The 12,915-nt window shown below is 44.3% G+C and overlaps 1 protein-coding gene across 2 annotated transcripts in view; it reads left to right on the top strand.

Annotated features, from left to right (window-relative positions):
- The first annotated feature begins 2,372 nt into the window (after positions 1–2,372).
- Positions 2,373–12,915, top strand: part of abcb11b (ATP-binding cassette, sub-family B (MDR/TAP), member 11b) — a 15,846-nt gene continuing 5,303 nt past the window's right edge. The window contains exons 1-25 of one of the 2 annotated variants that reach the window (XM_023429832.2): positions 2,373–2,581; positions 2,729–2,817; positions 2,997–3,015; positions 4,151–4,177; positions 4,267–4,318; positions 4,405–4,706; positions 4,890–4,977; positions 5,236–5,369; positions 5,460–5,631; positions 5,733–5,857; positions 5,945–6,119; positions 6,460–6,573; positions 6,659–6,769; positions 6,845–6,970; positions 7,367–7,570; positions 7,664–7,834; positions 8,175–8,376; positions 8,476–8,545; positions 8,832–8,952; positions 9,058–9,228; positions 9,352–9,456; positions 9,762–9,923; positions 10,142–10,345; positions 11,759–12,000; positions 12,627–12,783. In XM_023429832.2, the coding sequence (XP_023285600.1) occupies positions 2,739–2,817; positions 2,997–3,015; positions 4,151–4,177; positions 4,267–4,318; positions 4,405–4,706; positions 4,890–4,977; positions 5,236–5,369; positions 5,460–5,631; positions 5,733–5,857; positions 5,945–6,119; positions 6,460–6,573; positions 6,659–6,769; positions 6,845–6,970; positions 7,367–7,570; positions 7,664–7,834; positions 8,175–8,376; positions 8,476–8,545; positions 8,832–8,952; positions 9,058–9,228; positions 9,352–9,456; positions 9,762–9,923; positions 10,142–10,345; positions 11,759–12,000; positions 12,627–12,783 (3,333 nt within the window). In that variant the 5' untranslated portion in view covers positions 2,373–2,581; positions 2,729–2,738. The remainder of the gene's footprint in view (positions 2,582–2,728; positions 2,818–2,996; positions 3,016–4,150; positions 4,178–4,266; positions 4,319–4,404; positions 4,707–4,889; positions 4,978–5,235; positions 5,370–5,459; positions 5,632–5,732; positions 5,858–5,944; positions 6,120–6,459; positions 6,574–6,658; positions 6,770–6,844; positions 6,971–7,366; positions 7,571–7,663; positions 7,835–8,174; positions 8,377–8,475; positions 8,546–8,831; positions 8,953–9,057; positions 9,229–9,351; positions 9,457–9,761; positions 9,924–10,141; positions 10,346–11,758; positions 12,001–12,626; positions 12,784–12,915) is intronic. The other variant, XM_087180289.1, reaches the window with a different exon arrangement.

Here is a 12,915-nt window from a genome sequence, read left to right as displayed (position 1 = left end):
GCTTCCTCTTTTAGACTGTAATCTTTCCCCCAATTCTCATTATCTGTCACTTCAGTTGCTCCCTTCTTCAGCGCTGGCAGACCACACGTTGCTTGTAATGTCACCACAGACACCAGATTTAAAACTCCTGTATACTGTAAAAACATAGAGAGATTCATCAGGCTTGAATGTGACAGAAGTTTTATTTAGGATATGTAAAACTCCCGCAATCTAGCTTTAAATCGTTAGTACATTATCATGTCCCCTTCGCCTGAACCTTCATGGACATATGTTAATGATACTCCTCTTTGTTATTTCCTGACAGCACTTGAAGGCAGCAGTCAGCGACCTACAGTACATTACCACCAGTGAGCAGTCAGTTGTTTTCATGGGCAACCAGCCAGTCATTTCTATGACAATATAAATCACAGTTAGTATAATTTCTCACAGACTTAAAGAGTTTGACTTACATATAAAAATGAAGCATTTTGTGTGTTTCAATTTTTCATAATTTAAAATATTCTGGGATTTTTTAATTCAAATTTTAATGACGTAAACACACCTTGAGCTGCATGAGAAACATTAATATTAGTTTTATATTTAGAGTTTTAATTCATTTCCTTTCAGCTGTCAGTTTTCAAAGGTTCAAACAAAGGAACAGACAGAAATGTTAATAAGATAGAACAAAAGGTCAACTACAATTTTAATTTGCTGTTGAGTTTAAAGGAATTAATTAAGAAACCTTCAGTTTGTCCATTTAATGTGGGTAAAATTGCAGTGATTTGCTGAGAGCTGAATGATAATAACGCGTGAAAAAAAATGACTTATCTCTGAAGCTGAGGAAGTCGAGTAGGAAGAGGGCAATAACCTCCAGGGCAGCATTTTTAAAGGTCACGACACCTCCAGCCCGTCTCCACTCATGCTCACATGTTTAGAGCAGCATTTAAAACTGTATGTAAGCTAGCTGTAAAGGCTATTTAACGTTTATATTTCTAACTTTTGTGCAGCAGTGTGATGATTATAATGTAATGTTAAATATGCAAGCATAATGTAACACTAGCAAAAGTAAAGAACAATCATTTAGTCATCAAACTGAATCAGTAATGTATGTTTTTATAGAAATATATAGCCTACGTATGTTTGCTAACGTTAGCTATAACATTAGCCATCATGAACTACTCTTCATACCGGCCTAAGTAGGGCTGTAGTCGCCATACCCCTGACTGTACTGAATTAAGAAAGAGTGTGTTTTATTGCTTAAGTATTAAGCTTTTCTTTTGTGAGAAAAACAATGTGTTATTTCCTTTTTCAAAAGTCACATTGTCTTGTTTTAAGAGACTGCTAACGACAGCGTTATTAGCTAGTGGATTAGATAATGGGGAGGGTTTAATCTGTTACAAGACTAATGTAGCATTTATTTATAATTTAAGGAATAATAATAATAATAATAGAATAATTACTATTTACAGCTTTGTTTCCTCAAATCAAACATTAAGTTCTAGAGCAGTGGCTGCTTTTTTGTGACATCACAAAGTTACAGGAAGTCCTGACGGCTGGTTTTAAGGCTCAGTTTCTGAATACAGGCTGTGTGCATTTCTCTTTGATACTTTCACAGTATTAATATAGAAGCTAGACCTGATCTATAATCACACTACACATGGACAGAGACCTTTAGACTATATGGGACCTTTAATATTGATCCTATTTCGCAGTATTGATAATCAAAGAAACGCTTTGTATTGGTAGTATCGCTTCTTTGAAGATCAATGCACCCACCCATAATTCTCAGACTCCACTGTAGCCTTCAAAATAATTGAAAAATAGTTCAGTAAAGCCTCTGGTTTTTGCTTAAATCCCATTAATCCTTACATTAATAAGGACCTTACGAAGTCTCAGGGTCGATCAAATCTCTTGTCATACACTTGAAGAACTGAGTTGTTTCCACAGTCCAAAAAGTCCTTCAACCATTAGTCACTGTTGAATCAGTTTGGTTTATATGCTGCTTCTTATCCACTTGGCAAGCTAACGTAATAATCCAGTGTACTGTAATTTAAGCATTTACATAATCAATTGAATTCCATTTCAGTGTTTCCTTACTCAAGGTTTTCTTTTACACACACGTATGATTCATAAGATGAAGGATTCTAAAGATTGTAATGAAAAAAAAAATAAAAAAAAGGATTGCATAATATTAATTTAAAGCTTTCAGCTGTGTGGATGCATCACTCATAATGCAGAAGGCGTGCAGAGTCTCTGCAGGTATAAAATGTTTGCTCTGTCGAGGTCACTGACTCGTTCGGCAGCATAAACCGACAGGACACTTACCCTCAAACAAAACACTCTGACCCCGAGTTCCAGCCAAGCCAAATTCCTGTTCAATAAGAGCACGTGTATTGCTGCTAAGGCGCACAGTGTTGTCCTACACACAGGTGACAAGCTGCCACAACTACTACCACAGCTAACTAGGGGACATAACTGGATGTCAGGATACTGGACGTGAGAGTAGGAGCGCTGCTGGTGCCACTGGTTTAATCCGACTTGACTCCTTTTTCTATGACCAGTTTCAATCAAGGATAATTGCCTCTGTAAAGGAAACGTGTTGGTGAGTTTTACCTCAAAGGTGGACGGCTGTTTTAAAAAGCTAAATAAATGTACTTTCTGGTTGGATTTGAATTTTGACATGACATGTCACACACTAATTATTCTGCTTTTGAACATCTGAAATGAGTTTTCTCTTTGCTTCTCCGAGATGCGTCAACATGCCGACTGGATCAGTAAAACTGCAGAGCATTAAGAAACTGGGACAGGAGAACCACAGCTATGAGGTTTCAGATGATGGTAATGAACCATTGTGTCTGATTTTTTTTCTGATTTTTGTGTCTGATTTTCGATTTTTCATCGAAGAAAAAATCTCCAACATAAAAACGTTATAATTCATCTAATTCAGATAGAATATTATGGTTGTATGGATGTTTTATTTTGAAAAATGTAATGCATATTTAATTCTTGTGTTGCAGAACCAGCCGGCTCCTATATGTAAGTACAATATCTTATATGTATATGATTCTCCCATACAGAAATGTAATATATGACATACAGTAGATGTTGCCATATATGTCATACTATTATCACATATATACCCATAGTGACATTTGTATATACATTAAAATATCTATATTATGGACTATATATGTTAACGATATATATTTGGTTTAGATATGCAAGTTTATTAAAACAACATACATATAAAAATTCTATATGCATATATATGTTTTTCTTATTCATTTTAATGTCTATCTTCCCATTCTGGGAACATGGTCTCTGACCTTTCTTATATAATATCAACATATACTGACAGGCTTTAGCATGGATATATATTTATGTAACATACAGTATGTCTATAATATATATATATATATATACTTATACATACACACGAGTCTGGTGAGTTTTAGTTACTAGAAAGATTAATCTTTTATCTCTGTGGCTGACGTCCATGTGCTTGTGTGTAGGTGTGTAACCTACATAGGCAGGTCTGTTTATTTACATGTGTGTGTATGTGCTTTTGTTTACAGCGTCTCAGATGAGATGAGGAAGATAAATGCTATAACTGCTATATCAGAGAATAGCTAACATGTCATGATAAGGTTACATATCACATGCTGAGGAGTTTATGTCATTTGTTAATACTTAATTATAAAGGGTCTTAAGGCTCAATACAACTTGAGAAAACGTGCGAATAGATTAAACAAAAGCAAACTGCAGAAAAAGGAGAATCTGACATTAATATTAAGAAATATAAATGCAGGAATGCTGCAGGTTGCACAGTATTTGAGGTGTGTTTGTATTTTTTATGTCGCAGTGCAGTGGGTTCTCTCCGCACTTAATAGAAACTCAATTAAACTAAAAGTTGATGTATGAAGAAACTGTAAATTGAAAATCGTTAAAATCATTATTTGATGACACATTAAGCCTTAACTAATGATATAAAGTCATTGTGACTTCATCATCTATTAATCATGAGCAGCAGGAATTCATAATACATCCTGCTTTAAATCATGCATTAAATCATCATGCATTTCTTAAGCATGTCTTTTGTAGCCTTATTATAAAGTGTTACCCAGAGGATATGTGCAGCAGCTCACACTGCTCTCTCTTTTCTTCCATGCAGGACCATGGCTTCCAAGGAGGATGTGAAGTGAGTAAAATATATGAGAACAGAGTCTCTGGACACTCAATTACATTCACCTCATATACATGAACTGATCGGCCTTCTGTTCCAAACAGAGCTCAGGGAAAAGAAGAGCAACCGGCGATACGAGTCGGCTTCTTCCAGCTGGTAAAACACCTTCACTCACTTCAGAGCAGAACTTGCTTTCTGAGATTTGTCCATCTGATGCGAGTGTGTTTTTGCATCTACCCCAGTTCCGCTTTGCCACGTGCAACGAGACGCTGATGATGGTGGTGGGCAGCGTGTGCGCGGTGCTGCACGGCTCGGCCCAGCCGCTCATGCTGCTGGTGTTCGGCCTGCTCACCGACACCTTCATCGAGTACGACATCGAGCTCAACGAGCTGAGCGACGACAGGAAGGAGTGCGTCAACAACACTATCCAGTGGAGGAGGAACTACACCGGCGGCCTCATCACCATGCACAACCAGTCGGGCTGGAGCATCATGAACAATTCAACATGGGAGATGCTCACACCGCTGAAGGGCAGGCCGTGTGGGTAAGTGGGTTGTGAGAAATGCATGAGGGCTGCGTTCTTCAACACCAAATATAGTGTAAGATGTAATATTAAAGGTCCTAGATGAGTGTTTAAGTGTGTATGTGGTTTTGTTCTCCCCTTGACGGTTTATCCACTGTGTGTGTGTGTGTGTGTGTGTGTGTGTGTGTGTGTGTTGACTTTCAGGATTCTTGACATCGAATATGAAATGACTCTATTTGCCTTCTATTATGTTGGAATCGGAGCGGCTGTGTTCTTGCTGGGATACTTCCAGGTTCGTCTTTAATGCAAATAAACCCAACACGACACAATCTGATTCCATCCTCACTATCAAACCTTACAGGGGAATCGTGCGACGTCTTAAATCCTCCCCCTGCCGCCACAAGCTTTTACAAACAATTGCATGACACGTGCGACTGTTTTCACCTCATGTCGGATGACCTGAATGTTATCGTGTAGAATTGGTGCAGTGGCCTTCTGAAGGAGGTCAGAGGTCAGAGGTCATGACACCGTGTCTTTTCGCGGCTGACAGATCTCCCTGTGGGTGACGGCCGCTGCCCGGCAGATCCAGCTCATCAGGAAGAGGTACTTCAGCAAAGTGATGAGGATGGAGATCGGCTGGTTCGACTGCACCTCCGTGGGCGAGCTCAACACCCGCATGTCGGAGTGAGTGGTCAGAGCCATTGACTTCCTGTCTCGCCGCGCGTTTGTGTGTGTGTGCGTGTGTGTCTTACAGCGGCCGTGTCTGTGTTACAGTGATATCAACAAGATCAACGACGCCATCGCGGATCAAGTCGCCATTTTCTTGCAGCGCTTCACCACCTTCGTCTGCGGCTTCTGCATCGGCTTCGTGAAAGGATGGAAGTTAACGCTGGTGATCGTCGCAGCGAGTCCGCTCATCGGTGTCGGAGCCGGTCTCATGGCTCTGGTGAGACTTCGCTTCATTTCTTCACTTGACTTTGACTCCATCCACTTCTTCTCTGTTAACGTACTCCCCTTCCTCCCCCCCTCCTCCCCTCCTGAGTCTAGTTCGTGGCTAAGCTAACAGGGATGGAGCTGCAGGCCTACGCTAAAGCTGGAGCCGTAGCCGACGAAGTGCTCTCCTCCATCAGGACTGTGGCTGCTTTTGGTGGAGAGACAAAAGAGGTGCAAAGGTGAAGTACGCAAAAAAAAAATCAAAGTACGACGCACTTGTTTTTACTTGTTGTTTTGCTGAGTGGAGCTCCTCTCCTCCTCTACAGGTACGACAGGAACCTGATCTCAGCTCAGCGCTGGGGCATCAGGAAGGGTCTGATCATGGGCTTTTTCACCGGATACATGTGGCTGATCATCTTCCTGTGCTACGGTCTGGCCTTCTGGTACGGCTCCAGTCTGGTGGTGGACACTGGGGAGTACACGCCGGGAACACTGCTGCAGGTCTGATGAGAAAATATGCTCTTTGTTTTTGTTTGTTTCTGTTCATTACAGTCTCTTTATACTGGCTGAAGAAACACTGGAGCAACACGGGGAATAACGTTTCTCCTGATCATCAAATGCACCATTTTCTTGTCTCCTTTCATTTTCTGCATTTTACAGCTCTCTCCTTTTTTCAGTCTTTATCACTTAAATGGAAAAAACAGAGGAAGATAAAACTAAAACGTTCTGCTTTGATAAAAAATCGCACTTCTTGTTCCTCAGTTTGAAAAATAAATCTAATTTGTGTCTTGCACTCGTTTCTGCAGCTGTAACACGTTGACCTCTGACCTCTTCATCCCAGGTGTTTTTTGGTGTTCTGATCGCGGCCATGAATCTGGGGCAGGCGTCTCCGTGTCTGGAGGCGTTCGCTGCGGGCCGCGGCGCCGCCACCATCATCTTTGAGACCATTGACAGAGTGAGGAGGCGTTGACGTTATAAATGTCGCTGCTGTATTTCCGCAGGAAAAACGAGTCTCATTTTTGAAACGTGTCTTTCACCAGGAGCCGGAGATCGACTGTCTGTCCGAGGCTGGATATAAACTCGACAGGGTGAAAGGAGATATTGAGTTTCACAATGTGACCTTCTACTACCCATCCAGACCTGAGGTCAAGGTACTTGAGCGCTTCCACGGTTTCAGTTATCATGTGGGTGGGATTTGATTCAGCTTCGGTGTCACCTCTCCTCAGATCCTGGACCAGCTCAGCGTCGCCGTGAAGTCCGGGGAGACCACGGCCTTCGTCGGTCCGAGCGGGGCCGGGAAGAGTACGGCTGTTCAACTCATCCAGCGCTTCTACGACCCCAAGGAGGGCATGGTAAACCGGAGACCAGGTGTCTCTACCGTAATCTACTGTGACTCACGCTCCTCTTGTCAACTCCTGAGATTGACGATTCCCTCGACACACGAGCTGCCACCTCCTTCCTTTTAAGTTTCAAAAATAACCATCCCCTGAGGGTTTTAGAAGTACATGATAATCTGTTTCATTATTCAGCCGATGGATCCTAACAGCCTCATTTTTCACTTCTACTGGAATTAGAGATCTTCACACACCTTACTCTCTTATTCCTTTCTGCTGCTTGAGAAGGAAATATACTCTTGTAGACTAACAACCTTATCATTTGAGGGATTCACATTAAAGCGGCAGGGTGCTTTAATAGCATCATCCATCATTTCTGCAAACGCACGCTGCTCTCTGCGTCCTCCGTCTCAGGTGACCCTGGACGGCCATGACATCAGAGGGCTGAACATCCAGTGGCTGCGCTCTCTGATTGGCATTGTGGAGCAGGAGCCCGTGCTGTTCGCCACCACCATCGCCGAGAACATACGCTACGGTCGCCCCGGCGTCTCCATGGAGGACATCGTCACCGCCGCCAAGGAGGCCAACGCCTACAACTTCATCATGGACATGCCGCAGGTGGAGCGGCGGCAAATAGAGTCTCAGTTTCAGGAATTATAAACAACCGATAAGACGAATAACTGTCATGTCGTGTCATTTTAAATTTGATAGAAATTCGACACCTTGGTGGGGGAAGGTGGAGGTCAGATGAGCGGAGGCCAGAAGCAGCGTATCGCCATTGCTCGAGCGCTGGTCAGGAATCCTCGTATCCTGCTGCTGGACATGGCGACCTCCGCCCTCGACAACGAGAGCGAGGCTGTAGTCCAGGAGGCGTTGGATAAAGTAAGTGTGACTGGTCTGTGTGCAGGAGTCACCCTGTTCTCTGAGTCATCCAATAGGAAGAGCGGTGACTGTATAGTTGTGACATCACAAAGTTACAGGAAGTCCTGACGGCTGGTTTTAAGGCTCAGTTTCTGAATACAGGCTGTGTTTATTTCTCTGTGGACTGAGGCTTTGATACTTTCACAGACCTGATCTATAATCACACTACACATGGACACAGACCTTTACACTGGATGTGACCTTTAAACCTTTAAGACTTAAAATAATTAAAAGCACATGATCAAAAACTAAAGAATGAGTGATGAATGAAACACCGGTATAAACCTGATATCTGTCGTAGGTACGCATGGGTCGCACCACCATCTCCATCGCTCACCGGCTGTCCACCATAAAGAACGCCGACGTGATCGTGGGCTTTGAGCACGGCCGGGCCGTGGAGAGGGGCAAACACGGCGAGCTGCTGGAGAGGAAGGGGGTCTACTTCACCCTCGTGACCCTGCAGAGTCAAGGAGACAAGGCCCTGAACGAGAAGGCTCGACAAAGTAGGTCCAGCTTTGTTTTTGCTCCAGTCTAAAATCCCAGACACTGGACAGATGTGCTGATTGCGATGGTCGCCCTCGTGTTTGTGTTTCCTCCATCAGTGGCTGACAGCGAGGACGAGCCGCAGGGACTGAGTCTGTCCAGAGCGGGCAGCTACAGAGCCAGTTTAAGGTTTCCCATCACCTCCCGCCCGTCATTACTTGCTCATTTGCTCACTTGTGTATAATTTCCTGACTGAGCATCTTAATTGGATTCTTACAGTAGTTGTTTTGTGGCTGAAATGGACTCGTGTCGTGGCAGAAACTAGTGCCTTAATTTACTTTAATTGCCTCATTACATTTACTTCAACACTATCACCGGAGCGCAGGAAGAACAACAGCAGCCGCAGCAGCTACAGTCTCTCCCTGCGTCCTCACGTAGATTCATCAGCTCAGAAACCACTTCTTGTTTTTCCCAGAGCGTCGATCCGCCAGCGGTCCCGCTCCCAGCTGTCCAACCTGATCCCAGAGTCCTCGGTTCCCATTGTCGGAGAGCTCGGCCCCAGAGCCTACGCCGTTTCACAGGCCGACAAATCCAAGGTGTGTGTGTGTGTGTGTGTGTGTTTGCATCCAATGATTCCCTCCTGTTGGGGAGTGGAAACCGCTTGTTTGACTGATGTGTGTTTGTCTGTGTGAACGCCTCAGGACGCCATCCCAGAGGAGGAGGAGGAGGAACATGTGGAGCCCGCCCCCGTCGCCAGGATCCTGAAGTACAACACGCCCGAGTGGCCCTACATGCTCTTCGGATCCTTCGGAGCGGCAATAAACGGAGGAGTCAACCCCGTCTACTCTCTGCTGTTCAGCCAGATCTTAGCCGTAAAGTCCAATTAGACGTTTCTTAAAAAATTAAACCTAATTTCAAAAAGCCTCAGAGCCACTATGTGCATGGTGGTCCACAATAACATGTGTTTGTGTGTGTGTGTGTGTGTGTGTGTGCAGACGTTCTCGGTAACAGACCCCGTGGCTCAGAGGAAGGAGATTGATAGCATCTGCCTGTTCTTTGTCATGGTCGGCGTGGTCTCTTTCTTCACCCAGATGCTGCAGGTAGAGAAGTGGGCTGCTTTAACAAGACTGATTGTTCTAGCTCCTCTCTGCTGCCGTTACCCCCCCCACCCCACCCCCCCCGCTTGTGTTCAAGGTTGGGGGGAAAGTCAAAAGAGACTGCTTTTATTTTGGTAAATTAATACCTTCCTGGGATGAATAAGATCAGCACCCCCCCCATCCTGCAGAGGAGCTGTTCTGTAATTCAGAGTTCAGCTTTCCATATTACTGATTCATTACTCTGTGTTGAAGATCACTGTCTGGGTATTTTGCTTTAATAAAAATACTTTGTGCGCGTGTGTCTCCAGGGTTACGCTTTCTCGAAGTCTGGAGAGCTGCTGACCCGAAGGTTGCGGCGGCTGGGCTTTCACGCCATGCTGGGCCAAGAGATCGGCTGGTTTGATGATCACAGGAACAGCCCTGGAGCTCTGACCACACGCCTGGCGACTGATGCCTCGCAAGTTCAAGGGGTGAGTTGCAGCCTCGGTGTAAAAGTATGGTGAAAAATATTCTGAAAAGTCCCAGATTCAATGAAAGAATTACGGTTTAATCTGAAAGGCCTGATAAGGTGAAATTTGTTCCCAATACTGCAGCTCTGCAGCACGTTTTTTAAACAAGTGTGAAGCACACTGAGTCAGGTAACACCATCCCCCCCCCCCCCCCCCCCCCCCCTCTCCCCTCCAATCAGGCCACGGGCTCGCAGATCGGCATGATCGTCAACTCCCTGACCAACATCGGCGTGGCCGTCCTCATGTCCTTCTACTTCAGCTGGAAGCTCACGATGCTCATCCTGTGCTTCCTGCCGTTCATCGCTCTGTCAGGCGGCTTCCAGGCCAAGATGCTGACGGGCTTCGCGAAGCAGGACAAGGCGGCGATGGAGGCCGCCGGACGGGTCAGATATCAACCGTCCTCCTGTCTGTTTATCGGCCTCTTGTTAGAAAACACAATCAGGGTCCCTGCAGGATCTTCTTTAACTAAAGCTTCCAAATAAATGTACTGGAGTGGAAAGTACAATATTTCCTCTCATGTGGCGTTTGGCCGAGCAATGGTGGAAATATGATCAGTCAGTCAGTCAGTCAGTGACATCTGGCTTTTTAGGGCTGACCCTCGCTGCTGTGGTTGAGCCAAAAAGTTAAAAGACAAACTAAACCACCAACAGACACACAAAAGACTATTAACATGAAATAATAAAGTCTATACTGACGTCAAAACATTTCTCTGAAACAACTAATCCTCCATTTTTCACTGCTCACCACTGAGCACCAGCGCTTGCTAATATAAGATAATATATGACTTTTATATTGCCAGCATTGCTAACTAGCTAAAGTTAGAAGCTAGCTAGCATTAGTGTCCATCCATAGATATTTAACACAATCTAATCCAGAGGTAATAAAGTGTATTAAACAAGCTAGCTAGCAAAAGAGATGTTCAGCTAACCTCGAGGCTAAGAAATGGTACGGTCCACTTTAGGGGTGTGTGAAATCCTGGTAGTAGAAGATTCTAATAGAAACATATTCTAATATTTACAATTACAGGTAAGTAGGATATATAAATGTTTCAACAGCCTTGATCTGTTGTTTTTACATCATAATTCGAACCCTGGAAAACACCACACCTGCAGTATTGTGTATAGTAGAGAGATGGTAAACTGTCAGGTGACTCCTGACAGCAGGGAAGAGGAAGCTCAACATCAGTGTCTGTTTTCGTCTCCAGTTTCCTCTCCTTCACAGCGCCGAGCGAAAATCTGCACAGCCCCACAGCTGAACCCAGATCTTAGGTACAAAAGCATTTTATTAGGTGCTCCTGTAATTTGCTGAGTTGGTCACGGAGCTAACGCTGTCGGGCTCAATTCCTACTTGGGGGGGGAGGGGGGGGCCACCCATGCTTATAATGCAGCCATGGTACTGAAAAGCACAGCTGATAAAAAAAATAAATGATAAAAAAAAAAAGAAAAAAAAACCCCAGGACAATACAGTGAAGGCCAGAAAGTTCAAATCAAAAGAAAAAGTATTCAAAAGTCAATTTGCTGTGAACTTCCTTTACGCTATCTTAATTATCCCGATGCACTAAACCCCACCCTTCCAAATAAAGTGGATTAGATGAAAGTTTAATGATCCCTATGGGGGGAAACTGGCTTACTGCAGCAGCATAAAATAGGATATAGATAAGAACAGAGCAAACGCTTTATCTATAGCCCATCCGTCTCCACACTTTAAAAACACGTAAGAATCAGGAGCGGCTTCGGCCGTCCGGACTTTGTTTCGTATAATCTGTCACAATCAGAATTTCAACCCTTTGTTTGCAGATTTCTGGCGAGGCCCTGAACAACATCCGCACCATCGCGGGTCTGGGGAAGGAGAGGAGTTTCGTGGACAAGTACGAAGCCCAGCTCGACGCTCCGTACCAGGCGGCCCTGAAGAAAGCCAACGTGTACGGAGCGTGCTACGGCTTCGCCCAGTGCGTCGTCTTCCTGACCAACTCCGCCTCCTACAGGTTTGGAGGTTACCTGGTGCGACAGGAGGGGCTTCACTTCAGCCTGGTGTTCAGGTGAGAGCATTATTTTATACGCTTCATATATTTTTTATGGATATCTCAGTAAGCTTCTTCAAATTTTTGCAAAATTGCAAAATTTTGGTGGCCAAAGGTCAAAGGTCAAGGTTGCGGTGACCTCACAAAACATGTTTTTTTGCCTTGCGATACCTCAGTAACGCCTTGAGGGAATTTCTTCAAATTCGGCACAATTGTCCACTTTGATTCAAGGATGATCCATTGGAATTTGGTGGGAAAAGGTCAAAGGTCAAGGTCACTGTGACTTCACAAATCACATTTTTGGCCGTAAATCACAAATTCGTACACGATTTAACTCCAATGTCTAAAAAGGATAAAATGAAGTGATGACATTTTATAAACAAAAGGGTCAAAGGTCAACTTCACTGTGACATCATAATCTCCCGGCCATTATTCAACACTGTAACTAAGTAATTCCAGTTAATTATTGCAAATATTCCATGTAGTAAGATCAGGATTATTTGTTCTGTTTGTTCGGTGAATTAATTCTTATATTTTTAGCCATGAAAAATAAAAATCATTGTCTTTGATTTGGACAAGACAACATGAAACCCTCCTGTTGTGGTGGAGGAGAACAGTCACAGCACATTGGTTTTCCTCGGCAGGGTCATCTCAGCCATCGTCACCAGCGGCACAGCCCTCGGCAGAGCCTCCTCCTACACCCCCGACTACGCCAAGGCCAAGATTTCAGCCGCACGTTTCTTCCAGCTGCTGGACCGCGTGCCTCAGATCAGCGTCTACAGCTACAAGGGAGACAAATGGGTATGAGGGCATATGTTATTTTACATGATCTACGCCGTCACGCCGACTCTTCCTTCCATGGTAGATCTAACACACAAACAAACCCTCTGTGACCTTTGTGCTCTTTCCGGCCTCCCCCCCTCCCTCCCCCCC

The sequence above is a fragment of the Seriola lalandi genome, unplaced genomic scaffold (genome assembly GCF_002814215.2).
Source record: "Seriola lalandi dorsalis isolate HSWRI2012SDOR001 ecotype SW California unplaced genomic scaffold, Sedor1 jcf7180002054899, whole genome shotgun sequence".
NCBI classification, from domain to species: domain Eukaryota; kingdom Metazoa; phylum Chordata; class Actinopteri; order Carangiformes; family Carangidae; genus Seriola; species Seriola lalandi.
Note: the sequence above shows the minus strand (reverse complement) of the source record. Positions and strands in the feature narration are given on the sequence as shown.